Raw genomic sequence first — 18,093 nt, 5'->3', positions numbered from 1 at the left:
CCAACCATAAAAATCCCACCCCCTCAGAATCGTTGAAAACCGACGCCAGTGTTTACTCTTGTTTGGCGTCTTGCTCTGTCCAATCTATTTTTGGTTGTAGCTTTCTTTTCCAAGTGCAAGCTGCTGCTGAAGTCACAGCCATGGGTGGAACTGGCTGTACTTTCTCTGCCATTCCTGTGTGAAAACTTCCTCTTCTTTAACCACAACTGCCGCTTGGATGATTCGACTTCTGCTTTAGTGATATACGTCAAAGCACTCCAGCAAGCTGGCGGTAGGCTGACCGACAGGAAGGCCATCCAATCATTGCATTCGGTTAAAGACTTTTTACAGCCCTGCGACGGTCACAGAGGACAGACTTTTTTCTGTTTATCGTCAGAGCATTTCATTTATTCATTGGTATCGGGATGTTGAGAGAATCTGATGAAATATCACAAAAATGTTTCTGAAATACATTAGGTAACCCAGCTTTAATTCTGAAAAACCCAATAAATGTATTTCTCAAAAACAAAGGAGCTCTAAGGCACAGAGGAATGAGATATATCAGGTTTCCGATATACCATTCATATCATTCATTCATATCATATTGTGAATATCACCAGATTCTCCTTTAATATCAGTGAATAAAGCCTGCTGAGGCTTGTTACACAGTTAATAGTCTTGTGAATGATCAACCTGGAAAGTAGTTGTGCTCCTCAGTCTATCAGTGTCACTGCAGTCATCCTCTCCTCATATCTCTGTTGCTAGATAATAATTTTACATCTCAGTTCCATGTTAAAGCGCACGTTACTGGACACATGTGAGCAGTTTGGAGCGTGTTGTACAATTTAAGGTCCCATATTTTACATGTGTTTTATTTGAAGTGTTGATCCATTATAAGATATATTTGTGGTTTTAAGAACCAAAAACCATCTCAATGTAGTTTTACATCTCCTCTCTCAGGCTTCTCTCTGGAGCTCTAGTAACAACAGGTTGGTGAGCCAATCAGAAGAGAGGAGGCTCTGAGCCTTTCCTCTGATTGGCTGACTGTTTTCTGAGTGATCTAATAAAAATATAGCGGATTTCAGGTAAATACACGGACACAAAGTTACAAAAGTTGTGATGGCTCATTTTAAGGCTCAGTTTCTGAATACAGGCTGTGTGCATTGCTCTGTTTTCTCTGCTTTTGTTTTGTTTAATTGTCGCAAAAAAACAAGAGAAACTGAGTGTGACTGCAAGGGTCCTGATATTGAATGGATTTAGAAGAATGTCCTACATTATAGAGAAGAATTATTATAGAAACACAACAACTACAGAAGAGCTGGCCCATTAGCCAATGCTTGTCAAAAAGCACTGATGACTATTTTAGAAACTAAAGAAGATTTATTTGATCTCTTATCTGGGTGCTGTGACTTTGACCTTTTGGAGTCCCACATCCAAGGAATGCAGTGACTGTAATCTGTATGTATTATTTCACACTTGCTGGAGCAGAGCATAAAAAACTACAATAATGTAAACTAGGAAACGTATCATGATGAATAGTTGAATAAAGTTTGTGGTAAAAAAAATAAAAAAAAAAATAAAAAATCCTTGTGTAGCGTTTCTGAGTGTCAGGGAACAAACACGCACAAAAACACAAATCAAAAGCAGAAGCAAAGGCAGAGTTACACTGCGATGGATCTGTATGGATTTTGTACAGTGGAGCTGCAGAGTGGCACAGGGAGATAAGCACAGAGGCACACAGGAGACAAACAGAGGAGCGAGGAGAGAGAACAACAGTGGAGGGAAAGCACAGGCTACACATTATGCTGCTGCACACCTTGACAAGCTTTCCCTAACAAGGACGCCAGCAAGACACATCGTGTGAAATTTGGCTCTTAGGCTGTGCAAGGAGGCAGCAGAGAGAGGCAAATACATCACTGTGGGCAACTCTATGAGTGTATGTGTGTGTGTGTTTATGTGTGTTGCCTTCATCTGCATTGGTCCAGCTCTGATAAATGGATATGTCCGGGCAGAGTGGTGAGCGAGTGCCCATGTTGGCCACTGACAGCCACGGTGTCATCTGTGCAATCCACACAGGACCAGCTTGACCTTGACTTATTATAATATTTATAGGAACTAAAATGAGAAGCTCACTGGGTAAAACACGCCACACACACCAGGATTAACATGCTCCCTCTGCTCCCGCCTTTGCTATCTTTAAAGACGTTCTGCAGGTTTGACAGCAATGAATGGTCGCACGTACTCAGCCATACTGGGATGTCTGTCTATACATGTTGATTATATAGAAGAAAGTTCTTCTCTCTGCTTTACTATGAAAGTTCATCCATTACAAGAGACACTGAAAACAGAAGTGTTCTTTGCCGACACAAAAGCTGCAGGTAGCTCACAGTAAGAGGCATGTTAATGTAATGTGCTGGGGCATTGTCCGTTTCCATGGCAACAAATGGAAAACCTGAGCCAAACTCATTACTTATGGTTGAGTGAAATATGGACAGGAGATCCGAGAGTGGGGTTTACAAAGGAACCTGACTGTTGCCACATCAAGCCACGGCAGAGCTCGGCTGAAAGACAAGCCGAGGTTATCTGGGTCCGGCCCGAGCTATAAGCGTGCTGCCGTCACTTTTGCCCAAATGAAATGAGATTAAAAGCAAACATTTCAGATAAAAAAAAATCCTGCTCCCACCATGCTCTTGTCAACATAGACTGTTTTTTTATGTTTTGCTGCCACGTTTTGTTTTTGAATACTCTACCTCGGCTGCTCCTGTGGTCAGGTGAGCTGAAACTATGCATCAACAAGGAGTTTGATATCAAAGAACTTTGCTCAAAATCTATCTTCACAGTGTCCCTCACTGGATATCAAGCTGCTGAATGCTACACTATGTTCATCAGGGACAAATGTCCAAGTTCCCAAGGGTCCAAGATTTTTTCTTCACATATTTTGTTTTGTCTGACCAACAGTCCCAAACCACCAAATATGCAGTTTGTGGTCAGAGGCTAAGAAAACAAGAAAATATTCACATTTGATAAGATTGATCTGATGAACATTTTGCCATTAATGCATTAAAATATATTCATTTATTATCATATTTAGTGTTCTTTTAATCAACTAATCAATATATCAAGTCATGGCTGCAGGTCTGTTTGTGTGGAGCAGGTAGTGTGTACTGGGTTTAACAGCTGCTGCAGCTGCTGAAGGAAATGACACTGATGAAAACAGTGAGAGGAAACCAAAGACTAAAGCTGAGGGCTGGAAAACTACAATAGACACTAAACTGACTCTGTGGGTTCATTGCATTAAACCAACTTTAATCAAACCTTCACCTTAGTTATAAAACCATATTTAAAACAAAATGAAGTACTGTGAAGGTTGGGATGAGGAAAATAAAACTCTTGGTTAATGTCCATGTCTGTTAAGGTTTTACATTTTATCTACCATACTTTGTTTGCCATAACCACAACCTATATCTCAGCCTTAACCGTACCTTGGTTGCCCTGTGCAGATATTACAAAACAGGGGTCTCCAACGGGTGGCTCGCGACCTACCAGTAAGTCACCAACCTGTGTCAGAGTAGCTCTCCCAAAGGTTCTGAGTCTGTACAAACTTTAAGCAGCACAAGTTCACTAAGTAAACCTAGCCCAAAATGTAACTTAATCAAATACTCAGACATACGCCCCTCTTCAACACCAAATCATTATTTGTCAGTTGTCAGTCAGATTAGTTACTGTCAAGTTTGTTTACATCTGATATGTCGTAGGTGATTTGCAGTGATAGCAACTCTTCTGGTTAACGGAACAGATATAAACTGAACTTTTCCAACAAACAGGAAATATGTTAATGTTAGTTGAGATTTTTTTTAGCCCATATTATTTTACAGTTTGGAAAATGTACCGAATTATGTATTTTAAGTTCCTGTTTGTTATGTACCATTGGATGTACTGATAACTATCACGGGATTACCGACTGACGAGCTTCTTTTTTCTCTGATTTCTAATCAGATTTAGGGACGTTTTATTTGCAGTGGTGTTATTATGTCTGTGTGTTCAGGTTTGACTGAATCATGACTCAGATTTTAGACACAAATTGACACTGCGATGTCTGATGTTTGGAAATTCAGGTTTTTGGATATTGATATTTGATTACTTATTAAATTATCTTATTCATCTGATTTGGTTTGGAGATCAGTTTGAGTGTTTTGATACGATATGTGAATAAATGTAGTAACCAATATAAGACATGAGGAGCTGTCAGTCCCTTTTATTTTGATTGGAAAAATGGTTACCAAAGGACCGCTGTTATAGAATTACATTTTTTTTTTTTTAAAACATCATTGTACATGACCTCCAGCTTCCCAAAATTGTCCAATATCAATATTCTGCATGGCAACAGTCTTGGGCAGGAGATATAAATTAAAGGTGACATAAGAGTCTCCTATGGGGATGTTTTTTCTTAGATCTTGAATAACCCCTTGATTGGTGTAACTCTTGTAATTTAGATATTGAAAAATATTTATTTGACGTTTCCTTTGCATAACTAACAAATCTTTGTCACCTCTGAAATTAATAAAAGTAATCACTGCTGATCAAAATGACTCACTTCTTAAACTGTCCATGTAGCAACTTGCTTTCTGCTTAATTCTCGAATCTTTATCATATTAAACTGCTTCTATGCGACATTCATTCACTTTATCTCACCCTTCTTGCTCTCGGTAATCTCTCTCATCACAACAATCATCATTACATGATCATCTTCATTGCAATTTGTCCTTATCTTCCACTTTTCCTTCTTCCTCTACTTTTGAGGCGTCTTCCTTCGTCTCCTCTTTTGTCTTTGCCGTCAAATCCTCGTCTTCTTCTTGTTGCTTCACCCCACTTGTGTCCAAGCTCTTTATATCACCTGGCAGAGCAACAAAGTTCTTCTACTGGGCTGGAGTTTGCAGAGGGAATACAGCCGAGGCTGACACACACTACTTCACCAGCTAATCTAGTTAGCTACAGTAGGAGACAATGCAGAGGACGCTCCTGTGGCCTTCTCTTCTTCTTTTCTTCAGCGTCCTCCAGAGCCCACGTGAAGTCTGTATCACTTCTTACACTTTTTGTTCCACATAGATGAGATCTGTTCTTCTGGTATGTACAGTGGGTTTCAAAAGGGAAAAAAAAGTCACACAATATAATCAAGTAAAAAAAGACTCATTGAACAGTGTCTCCAGGAATTTACATTTAAATGCTATAAAATGTTTTTTGCTAAATACTGTTCATTGTGCAGAAAATGTATGTTCCCTGGCAACATGGTGATGGAAAGAAGACATCTGTACTACTGAACCCACAGACATTTATCACTAATGCTGTAGCTCCCCTGAGCTCTAACCAGTGTTTTCAGGGTTTAAAAAGTATTGTTTGGATTTTTTGGCCCAGAACTTTATTGTTTTGGTTCAGTAACACAGATATAAACAGACTCAGAAATATTGTCAGCAAAATAATTCTCATAAATCTCCTGTTCTCTAGATGTCTGGCACCAAATAGCAGACAAACAAGGTTAGCAATTAGCTGGTGACTTAGCATTTAGCAGCAACAGGGGTAGATACATTTCTGAGGAGTTTGCGTAGAGTAAAACCAGGGCAAAAAAGGAGAGGGCCAGGTTTGATACGTCATATATCTGAGGAAACAATCCTGTCAATTTGACAGAGGGCGGGCAAATAAAGCCAAAACCTTGTCAGTACAGAGAGTGAGAGTTTGCATTAGCACAATCACTAACACTGCCAGTTTCAAGCTAAGAAAAACATAAACTGTGCTAACCGTTCTGATACGTCTGCTAGTCTCTGATATTGGTCACAACAGACTCCTCATCTGAGTCTGGGACTGAGGCTTAAACATGGCTGAGTCTCTCTGATGTGTCCTCCTCTAACCATCTTGATACTCTCTGCTCTTTCACCTGACAACCTGGAGCAAGCAGTGGTGGTAGGCAGGGGAAACAAGGCCTGATCCAGATTTCTCAATAAGGGTAAGTGTAGATGAGCTTCCAAATGCAGTTTTCCTTTTTTTCACTTTTTATGTGGGAAAACCCCGTTAAACAAAATATTAATCATAGCAGAGTATTTTACAGAGTGACAGGGTGGAAAAGAACTGGACATTATAATCTTCATGAAGGGCGGCTTTACTGCAGAACTGTCGGATTAGACTAAATTAGTTTTCGCATGGTGTACCTAATTAACTGGTAACTGAAAGCTTGGTTTAGGATTTTTTAAGAATGCATCCTTTATTTACCAATCACAGCTGGACTTTATCTGGATCTAATTTCTTCTGTAAATAATTGCTCAATCAGCTTGAGTTTTTAACATTCGAACTAGTAGAGAATCAACTTTACTCAGTAGAATTAGAGGAGCAGGTGCTGTCCACCAATCAGGATCTTGTTCTGCCTGTGAGACATTAAACCTTTAAATTAATTCAACGCATGCCACTGCAACTTAACTATGGTCATTTGCAAAACACCATGAAAAACAATGCTCCCACCCTGAGCCGCAGTATATTGGAAAACAAAACAACGTGAGACCTTAAATATGCTACAGACCGCAGGATTCGTTTCTTCTGACCAACCAGGAGAGTGTGCATGAAATAAAACACAGCCCATGTAAGCACAGGCTCAATATCCCCATGGGGGGGATTCAGTCTCACCGTGCAGCATCTTTATAGCAAATTACATTCTTCCACAGGTAATGAGCAGATGACAAATTCTATTGTGTGAGGATTCAGTTTCACTGTGGTGTATTAATCTGAGATGGGACATTGGAAAAAAGATGTTGTTTTTATTATTTATCTGTCTTCAGGTTCACCTGTCATACAGCGGCAAGGCAGCGTCTGTGGCTGATGCAAACAGAGTTTTAGTTTATCACTAAAATAAACCAGAGGTATAAAAGGGGTTGATGATAGCAAGACGGATGGGAGAACAGAGAGAGGCAGACAACTGTAGCACATTAAAGACAGGAACTTAAAGTCAGCCAAACTTTCAAAGTGAACCTGACACACTAAATTCAGTTTGTGTTTATCTCTGTTTCTTGTATTAAACAGGGACATTACTGTGCAGTCAATACTTCATCCTCCCCTTCCCCTTTAGTCTAAGTGTTGGAAGATTTACCTAACCCCTGTCTTAGCTTGGCCTCAGTCCCCTGGCCCCAGGGCAGCAATAAAAACAGGTAAACAATGAAGCTGGGAGCGCACCAATAATAAAAGGGGGTCTAAAGGGGTTGTGAGAGTCATTAAGTGTCAATAGCCCCTCAAACACCCCCCCCCCATCACAGACACTGAACTGGACTCCCAGAGCAGCAGGGAAGGCAGTTTGAAGAGCTGAGGAGAGGAACCAGACAGTGAAAATGAGACTGATATCGAAATGCAATAGCTTCATTTCAGGTTTAAGTGCAGTTCTTTTTGTCTCGTACCACAACACTGACCCAAATGTCTAAAATGGCGGGGTCTGACAGAGCTGCTGATCAGTAACCATGACTCACAGTTTACTGCTATTTCAGAAGCTGAAAATTTAGAAATTATTCAAAAATCACTGGCCTCAAACAAAAGCTCATCCTCTCTGCTACAGTACAGAATTTCAGTTCCAAGTCATGTGGACACACTTGTCTTTAAGTGTGTCTCTATCGGCCTGTTTGAGACTGTCCTATTCTAAAAAATCGACCCTGTAGGTCGTCTGCAGCAGCTTATTGTGGCCCACAGTGATGTTTTATTGAAAGGCGATCTGTAGCAGACGTAGTGAGTATGACAGGAGCAAAGGAAGAAATCAGGCGACAACCTTCTCCTGCTGCAGACTTTGCCACAAGGACTTGTTTCCCATTTCAAACCAATAATCAGTGTTTTATCCATCTGCTCCACAACCTTGACTGCATGGTTATTATTGTAACCATGACGATTACGGCCCTCTAACCTTAAGGAAGTATTTTTTTTAACTCAAACAACAATCGTTTTTCTAAAACTAACCAAGTAGTTATTGTCCATGAAGGTAACCAACCCGTAACTGTTTCTTAACCTTGTGTTTCTTATTGTTAATGTGATGATGAGGGCTCAGTACTCAGGCCACTGCTACGCTCCTATGGGTTGTATGAGCTGGGACAAGCAACTTCGGTTGGAGGATTTGTTTTCCTGTTTTTATGCGCATTTTCAATTTGTTCATGAAAAATAAAAAACACCAGAAATTCAAAGTTCAAAGATCACAAGCTCCCCTTCCTGAGTTACAGCGTTGTAAGGTGTCACTGAGATATCACATTCACGAGAACGGGACGGACGGAGGAGCTGAAAACATAGCGCCTCGGTTTGTGGCTGCCGACCGCGCTGAGGCGTAAAAAAGATGAATTGTTGCATTTCTACACTTTTGCTGAGGTGGAAAAGCTGCTGGGTCAATAAAGCAAATGTGACAAATGCAATGGAAACTGACTTAGTGAATAAATTGTGACATACATGTGACTGACACAACGCACACGCCTCTGCTGAGGAAAAGAAAGATGGTGGCAAATGAAAATATCAGGTCTCTGTGGAGAATTGATGAAAATGTGATGGTTCTCATTTCTACACATCTTCATTTTTTTTAATGGTCTGACTGGAAAATTAACGCCACCACCTGTTTATCTCGATGCTCCCTGCTCCTACTATCTGCATTGGATGACAAACGTGCACGCTTACATTTTCATTCTCTTGTACAGCTTCTCTGGAAACGTCAGCCTAAATGTGTTCTACATTTGGATGGAAACTTGACTCTTGTCACCAGCAGACTACATTACTGTAATGTCCTTTTTACTGGTCTTCCCCTAAAAGCCATTCAACAGCGTCAGATAATTCATATTACAGCCACCCAAACATTCTCAGATATCTACACTGGCTACGTGTTCATAAAGCTGGACAGACACTGGTACGTTTTATTAATCTTGTGCATCATGCTGAGTCAGACCAGACGTTTTAATCATCTTTCTAGCACAACCAAAATATACGACTTCTATTCTCACACTGTACAGCTTTAACAACTGGTCACAATGTAGGTTTTAACACCGAATGTGACCACAAAATAAGACGAGTTTATTCAAGTTGATTCAAACAAGATGACTGGTATCACCGTTGATGAAAAGAGAAAAGGAGCAACAAATAATAAAATTCTACTTGAGTAAGAAAAGAAGACCCAGAAGTGAGTATGGCCGAGAAGATGCAGACACTACAGTCTGTCAGTGAAGTTCAGTTTTATTGCCGTCACAGCTCAGAGTTCATTCAAGATCTTCTGACAGCAGCCAGGTGGGAAATCAAACTGTGGAGCTGCTCAAACTGAAACAGAGCCGACCGAAGTTTCTGACGTAAGAAAATCAAACGGATCATTCAAGGGTCAGATTTATTGATTGGACTGCTTAAAATCAGACCGTGACTCATGTCCCCCTCAAACTGCACGTCAGACGGACAGAACCAGTCGGACAGGAATTAAGCCCCAATTCTATAATTAGTTGGCGACGACTAATTTGGGGTAAAAAATCCGTTCAGTGTGATTGCGGAACTGAATTCAAGATTTTGCTCTTGCTCTGTAAAGATCTCCTGCAGTATCTGACAAATTTCCAATTTAGCAACCCAGCAGGTTTTCTCAGGCTGCAGGTCAACACTTTCCTTTGGTCATGTAGCATCTGGTGTTTGTGCTGCTGCTGATCTGAGGCGTACACTGACATGAGCTTCCTTTATTTAAGAACAAAACTGTGAGTTTGTGCCCTTGAACTTAAACTACGTGTAGCATTTTTGATCTGAAGCCAAACAAACAGATTAGGATGTCCCACTCACTCATTAAACTTTGCCTTCATGTGTCTGGATGAATTAGCAGACTGACCTCCACTGTGAAAATCTTCTTAATCACCACTCAAGGTTAACATCAGATGACCTGGTGTCCCTTTGAAATCCCAGCCTCTGATCATTCTGCTGTGCCCCCGTCAGCACCACCCATTAAATGCTGCTCCAGCTGCAGGTTTGATTTGTGCACAGGTGTACAAAAAGTCTGTGTGAACCAAAGAGCTCCTGCATGCCAGTTACTTTTGGCTAACTATAGCTGCAGACATAAATCATTAAAAACTATTGATGCCACAGGAAGACCTGAAAGAATAAATAAAGCACACATGACAAACAACACCAACAAACTTATTTACAACCTTCGATGCCAAAAAAGTAAACTGAAGTGGATTCGGTCCAGCTTGGTCTCATCTGTCATCACGCTCATATCATTTTCATTATCAGCTCAACAATCTTAATGTCTGTTCCTGCCTTAAGGTGTCGCCAGATAAAACATTAAAAAACGTGATCTTACTAACATGGACGATATTATCAGCCGATATTTGCCAGCTTTAGTGTGTCTATATCAGCTGTTAAGTAATAAGACAACAGACATCCTGATTGAGTCTCATGACATAAAAAAATTGAAAGACTGCTGCTGAACGAGTCCTAAAACCCGGAAATTAGTTAGCATTTTAACACTTCTGGTTCCCTTGCCAAGTGTATAGGTTTTTTTGAATGGGCTTTTGGTTAGATGGCTGAAAAAATGTCTGTTTTTAACACAAGCTCAACATATTTTCACGTTTTATTCTACAACATAAAATACGTCAGTAAATACCCCAGTTGTGATTTCATTAAATTTTTATGTCTCTTGAAGAAGGCCTAACAAGTGTCAAGACTACAGAGGTTGTTGTGGACGTTAAACGTCATCACACCGCACATGAAAACCGATCTACTCACCAGACCAGCTTTACAGCCTTGTTGTGTTCACAAACTATTACAGACTTTGTAAGAGGAAAGGCTTTTGTAGAAGACATAAGAGCCAAATCAAACTACAAGTTGAAGTTTAGTGGTGGTGACGTTGAAGTCGTGTAGGCGTGCCGTAGTTCGTTTATAGCCTTTAACACTAGCTTTCTACTTCTGTCCATTGTGTTTATGCTTCAAAAATCATAAAATAGTGTGAAGTGTGTGAAGTGTGAAGATTATCCTGCTGAACAAATCATGTCAGTATCATAAACAGTTGTTTGTCACTGAGTTTACTTTCTGCAGTAATCCAAAAGACAATGTAAAAAGGGAAGCAGGGTGATGCTAACTCCCAGGTTGGCCTACAAAAATATATCATCCCTGCAGGACTCTGTTGCAAGCAGAGCTCTTTGCACTCACAACTCACAGTAATATTTAAATAGCAGGTAGTGTAGTGTAGAATGTGACCTGATTATATTTACATAACTTTCCCTGTGTTTTCCTGTCACTGTTCCCGAGGTTGAGAATTTGACTGAAGCGTTGTGCACTTACCACTGGAGCAGTCCAGTCCTCCCCAGCCTGGCTCACACTGGCAGGTATCAGGAGAGACACAGCGTCCGTGGGCACACTCTTCCGTACACAACGCTGAAAGAGGAACAAGAGGACATCAAGATTAACATTAAACACATCTGGATCTGTTACCGTTAGTGATGAAGCAGTGTCTCTTCATAACTCTGATAAACTGTTGCTTTAACATTTTTTTTTTTTTTTTTAAAAACATTTTTTCCTGTTGGATGTGATGAAACTGATCTGTAGATACCCCATGCCATGCATAACTGTATGGTGTGCATTTATCATTTATCGATATAAACTAAAAATGTCAGCTTGATCACTTCACATTGTTGTAGTCTTTACGCTCTGCTCCAGTGAGTCTGACAGAATAAATGAATTTCATTTTCTCACTAACACAGATTACAGCCACTGTATTCTTTGCATATGGGACTCCGCAGGTCAATGTCACAGCATCCAGGTAAGAGATTAAATAAATCTGCTTTTGTTTCTAAAATAGTCATCAGTGCTTTTTGACAAGCACAGGCTGCTTTTTTAGTTGTTGAGTTTCTTTGAATAATTCTTGTTTATAATGCAGGAGATTCTCCTTGATCCATTCAATAGTAGGAACCTTGCAATCACACTCAGTTTCTCTTGTTTTTCTGTTTTTGTTCCTTTTCTTGTGCCAGTGAAGGACAAAGGAACAATGAGACAAAACAAAAGCGAAAAAGGTTAAAGATCCCATATTGTATAAAGTGAGATTTCCATGTCTTTTTTGATTATAATGCAGGTCTAGGTTCTATATTAATACTGTGAAAGTATCAAAGCGCCACAGACAAATGCTATATTCAGAAACAGAGCCTTAAAATGAGCCGTCACAACTTCTGTAACTTTGTGATGTCACGACAAAACAGTCACTGTTCTTTGCCATGCTCCACCTGGACCCAGCACCCAACCTGGCAGGATTTGGTTTCTTAAAATGAATAGTTATCATAGGACATGTTAAGCTTAGAGAGCTATTCACTGAGTCTGGTCCATTTTCTGTAGCACAAGCTTTGTGTTTATCTTAAAAACTCTGAGTGTTTACCTGAAGTCTGCTATATTTTCATTTGATCAGTCAGAAAACAGTCAGCCAATCAGAAGCCAGTCTTCTGATTGGCTGACTGACCAATTGTTACTAGAGCTCCAGGGAGAGGCCTGAGAGAGAAGTAAAACTACATTTAAAGTAAAATATAAGACCTTTAACAATAAAACAGATTTATAAAGCTTGTTTTTATAATGTGTCTGAGGGCAGATGTGATTTGTCCCTTGACAGAGTTACAGTTGAATTAAATTACTCTCACTCTGCAAAAATGACTACACACATGTACAGTATGTGGGCCAGATTTGGCCCATGGGCCACGGTTTGCCTACCACTGCTGTGCAGTATGAAAGCTGAGAGTGTGCTGTGCTTCCTCATAAAGAGCTGCTGAGACTGCTCTGTGTGATGCAATGATATAATAACTGGAAGTGAAAAAAACTTAGTTTATATTATTAAAAGTCATTTTGATTTGCCACCGGGTTTAAAGTTTTAGGTGCTGCTCTTTGAAGTCAGTGGGAGCAACGTTTTCAGATTCACTTTTAGGTCTTAACGTAATATACAGAGGGAGGTCCGTGTCAGTGTCTGTGTGCCTTTAATCTATGTTTTTATTGTTCTCTCTCCTCATTTTCCCTTTATTTCATTTTTCTCTGCTCCTCTTTCCTCACACCTTCCTGTGGCCACCTCTGGCCTCTGGGCTAATCACTGCACAAGAAAAAAACAAGACACGGCAGCATCATTCATTATGCTGGGATAGAGTCATTTGTTTTCAACCTTCAGATAGTGTTTGACAACTCTCAACTGTAAGGTCGTGTCACGATGAAATATTACACCAGCTGGAAAAGCTTAAGGTGAAGATGAAGAGCTTTCTTATCTGTTGACTGTACGAAGCTGATAACCTGCCTTACACCCTATCAGGAGGCTGCTCCTCGCCTCTCACTGTATCTGAATCAAGGTGATTTTTTAAAGTTGGTGAATATATAAATATAAACAGTAAGTCACAATTTGTACTGTCGATAGATTAATCTGTGAAACAGCACAGACTCTCTGAAGGGGCTAAAATGACAGCTTCCTTCATGTTCCAGGTTAAAGCAATTAAAGACTAAGTCCATTATATTTCTGCATCTTTTTAAAAATCTGTCATTTCAAAGAGTCAGGCGCATTTTTTATTCTTTCATTTCTACTAAAAAAATTGTTTTCTGAAAATGCTGGAAACTTTCATTGATGTTCAATTCTAGCAAGAGAATATACAGTGTAAAAAATAAATAAATAACAGATTAAATTATTCTTCTTTTTTGTTTTCTTTACTTCTTTCAGCCCTGGGTAGTGTCTGCAGGTTTTCCTCTATGGCTCCATACAACGTGACAACACCTACCAAAAAGTGAGGCTGGACCGCATTTATCCTCAGAGGGGATACCCAGGGTCCAGAAACCTCGTAGAGGAGGCAGCCGGCTTGGCTCAGTCTAAAGTTTAAAAAGTCTGCCATGGGCCCTGGGGCACCTGGTGGTTTAGTGGTTAAGACACCGGCGATGAACTGCAACATCTCTGGTTCACGTCTGTTCACTCTTCGACATATCACTCCCCATCTCTCCTGCCCCTCATTTCCTGGCATCTCTCTACCATCAGCTGTCTAATAATGCTATAAAAAGCATAAAAATATAATTATGAAAATGATAAACAGTAACTGTGCAAAGGTTTTAGACACTTTAGATGGTTAACCATTATGTAATATAATCACGGAGGCATCTGATTGGTCTCAAATTTGTCCTACGGCAGGACAACGAGCCTAAACACAAAGCCAGACTCATAACAGAACTATCTTCATGGAGTCAGCCTGGGATCACATCAAGAGGCAGAAGACGCTGAGACAGAAGAACTGTGGCAGGTTCTCCAAGATGCTGGAACAACCTACCTGCCCAGTACCTACCTAACTGTGGGCAGGTGTACTGAGGAGAACTGGTGCTGGTTTAAAGGCAAAGAGTGGGCTGATAAATAAAAACTAATGGTATTATTTTTGAAAGAATGTTTGCACTGTGCTGTATATCTGCCTCGAAAGCTCACTAATTAGCACATTTTTTAAAGTTTTATTTAACCAGTGATGTACGGCTGAGAGGCTTGCTCTTTATTTCCCTTTTTTTTTAATCCGCTCACAAAATTAAATGTTAAAATGATAGTTTCTTTATCTCCAGGTTGTTTGTTACAACTGTTTCCCGGCTGAGCACAGCAACTTTGTGTTATCTTGTCATAATTGTGAGGTTGTCAAGGAGGTTGGCCATGAGTCCAGGGTGTATACTACCCAATGCATGCTGGGAAAGGCAGTACATTTTTGTTAGCACAGAATCCCACAGCTCAAAAACAATCAATGAAAAAGGATAAAAACTGTAATTTAAACTGTCACATTAAAAAGCCTCATGTTGCTTAATGGAATGAAAATCAAATTAAAAAAAACTGTATTATCTTGTTGAAAGTGAGAAGCTGAACTTTATCTAACATCTGCTCAAACTCATTTTGTGAGGATCGCTTGTGTACGAGAATATGAATACTGCATCATACATCAGGTATGTATGGAGCCGGGAGAAGACGGGGCTGACAGCTCGGAGACTTTAGCTCCTCCACCACACAGATACGATGCGCCTCTGCTCCGACTGTTTGTGCAGCTGATTCCTCTCTAACGTGAGCGGGCGGCTTGACGTGAATGAATATGTGCAAAGGAACAAATGAACATCACATGAATGAAGAATGTGTCTTTAGTTTCACTGCCTGCATTATGGGACTTACACACGCACCTGCAGTGCAAGCATGTGTAAACTAGCGGTTTTTTGAGGCCATGAGGTTTTTTTTGGTTTTCTGTTTGGTTGTTTTTGGTTTTCTGTTTGTTTTTTCTTCTTTTAAATCAGCACAGTGCACAGGAAGTGAAGTACTGAGTTTTGAAAGCTGCAAAGAAGTGTGCAAGCAGGGAGGACAAGTGGGCACAGTGTAACCAGGAGTGAGACTGGTCTCCGTAAAGCCAGGCTTTATGGGTTTTATGGTACTTTGGTCGCAGAGGGGTCATGCTCTCTAAATTTATAGTGGCAGTGTGTTAACATTTTACAGCTTTTTTCATGCATTAGGACAGAAAATCCTCACAGCCACACAAACTTGGCACTACACGCTGAGAAAAGATTTATTCCAGAGGAGCTTCTGCTTCACATTTTCTCAGAAATGGTGTGATAAAGGTGATGAGTTATCATCGTGCGTAGGTTTTGTCCCAATTTTCATAAAAATGTTGAAGAAAAGATACAATAAGAAGAAACATTTATGATCAACATTATACCCTCTGTGTACAAAAATTAAAGGGGTATAAGCCGGTTTTTCTAAACACGGGTAAACCCCCTAAAAAAGGCAACTGACTCATTTTACACTGCCAGCCGAGTTAGCCAGAGAAGATACGCACAACTGCAGGCAAGAATCACACACACACACACACACACACACACACACACACACACACAGACTAGCTGCTTGTAGCATCTCCTAAAGTGTCAGTGTCCTCTAAACATACTCATATGGCTCTCTATGGTTGAGGTCTGCTCAGGCAGTAGGAATAGATTACGGTAGACCAACACAGAATCCCTGATTTGATTCCACCTGAGGACATTTGTCACACTTCAGGGAAAGATGACGAAACCGGTCTCTCCCTCTTGATAGTATTTGTGCCCATGTGTAAAAAACAAAAGGCTTTTCAATTCAGGTTTTGCTGCAACTTCACCTTTTAACGCAATTTATCAATAACTGCTCTGTACATTTAAACTGCAGGTAGTTTTTCTGACATTACAACTGAAACAATTTTTACACTGGGGATTAAAAATGTAAATACATTTGTAGAGAGTAAGGTTTTCTAAAAAAAAAAAAAAAAAAAAAAAAAAAAAAAAGGTAAATTTTTTTACAAACCTTATCATCCTCTTAGAGAGATTTCTGCATTTATTAAAAATTAAAATATGGAAACCCAAAACAGATGAGTGATGTGAGTAAACTTCTTCATAAACTTCTGACTGGGAACTTTGTGCTGCCCAGCACACTTTCAGAGCGACAGAGATAAAAATTTGCTCACAAATGCAGCCTCAGATTTTAATAAGATTTTAAAGACACATGCTCTTGTAATCCTGAAGGAGAGTTGATAAATCATTAAACGGGTGCCTGATCCTTTCATCCTGTGGATTGGAGCAGAAACAGCTACAAGGAGGATTACATCAGCAGCGGGTACAATAAGATTAATAGATATCAAATTAAATAATCACTACCTAATTCCAGCTATTGTCTCAGCAGACTGAAGCAGCCTTTAGCGCCCTTGAATCTCTTGATCTGCTGCTGCAGGAGGAATGAGAGCAGAGCTAGAAGCACCACCAGGGAGAGCAGCAATGTAGCTGCACACCTGACATCTTTCTCCACTCTCTGATCTCATATAAAACTGTCAACAGGGCTGATCACAACACCCTGGGGCAACACCAGCTGAAAATGAAATCATTCTAAGTTTTTATATTTCTCGTCTTGTAGTGTGGACATAATGATGTTCCACTTTCTTTTCTTTTTTTTTTTACTCAGAGACTATGAATATATTTCTGAATAATAAAATCGCATATATAAATACAAATATACAAGATACAAATGCATTATTCAGTTATGAACAGATAATGCAGTGAGAATCACAGAACCACTGAATTTTCTGTCACCCAATGAGACTTCTCAGACTTACAAGTCAATCTAATAATGGATTTCATCAAGGACAAGTGTTAAGAAATTGTAATTTTTTTGGTATTTTTTACCTAATATCTAATATTAAAACAAATGTCTGTTGTAGGCACAGAGGAAACAGGAAGTGCTGGTAGCCAGAGCAGAGACATACAGCAATGTAGTAAAGTATTAATAGTAGTATAAATAGTATTAAAGGTCCCATATTTTACAACTTTCCTGGGTTTTATTATTTATTTATTTTCAGTGTTGATTCATAAGAAGATATATTTGGGGTTTTAAGAACCAAAAACCATCAACCAACCAAGTAGCTTTCTCATTTTTCATCATATTTATCTGGACCTCGTTATATAAACTGCTCCGGTTTTTAAAGAACAATCACATTTTCTATTTAGACTCAGTTTAGAATTAGTTCTTACTTCTTACTTTTTGTTTTAACAACATTCCTTTCTTTATCATTTGATTAATAATTAATTGTGATATTTTGAATATTTTCCGAGCAGCTAGAAGAACAAATGGCAGTGGAAAAACTACTTAACACAGACAATCAGACAAGACAGCTGAGATGATGATCCAGCCACCTGTGGTGCAAATCTAAGTACAGATAATTTTGTGAAATACACAGATACAGATAGTATCTTTCTATTACACCCCTGCTATGCATGTTATTCTGCCTTCTGACTCAAAGGAACAGAGAGACACCATCAACTGGAATCACTGATTACAGAAGGAATTATTTTCTTTCAGGATTTGATCAAAAATCATGTTATAACAGATTTGCTGTGGAGATGTAATGAGTGTCAGAGGGAGAAGGGTTACAGAGAGGGGAGGGGGTAAAGGCTGATGGGTGATGGTGTCACAGACGGATAGAGAGGCAACGCAAACAGCCTTCAGGATCCAGGAATAAAACTAACATCACTGCCTCGAGGTTGTGCGCCTTCACCAACCAGTCAAAGTGCGGTTTATATCCACCTCTGTCCAAACTCATAACATATGGAGTAAAGACTTTG

The 18,093-nt window shown here is 39.7% G+C and overlaps 1 protein-coding gene across 2 annotated transcripts in view; it reads right to left on the bottom strand.

The window, feature by feature from the left end:
- LOC130166909 (multiple epidermal growth factor-like domains protein 11) overlaps positions 1-18,093 on the bottom strand; it is a 131,649-nt gene that overhangs the window by 72,958 nt on the left and 40,598 nt on the right. For both annotated transcript variants that reach the window (XM_056372758.1, XM_056372766.1), the window contains exon 6: positions 11,281-11,373. In XM_056372758.1, coding sequence (XP_056228733.1) covers positions 11,281-11,373 — 93 coding nt within the window. The remainder of the gene's footprint in view (positions 1-11,280; positions 11,374-18,093) is intronic.

The sequence above is a fragment of the Seriola aureovittata genome, chromosome 1 (genome assembly GCF_021018895.1).
Source record: "Seriola aureovittata isolate HTS-2021-v1 ecotype China chromosome 1, ASM2101889v1, whole genome shotgun sequence".
Taxonomy (NCBI): domain Eukaryota; kingdom Metazoa; phylum Chordata; class Actinopteri; order Carangiformes; family Carangidae; genus Seriola; species Seriola aureovittata.
The sequence above is the reverse complement of the archived record's forward strand: the minus strand, read 5'-3'. Positions and strand labels throughout refer to the sequence as shown.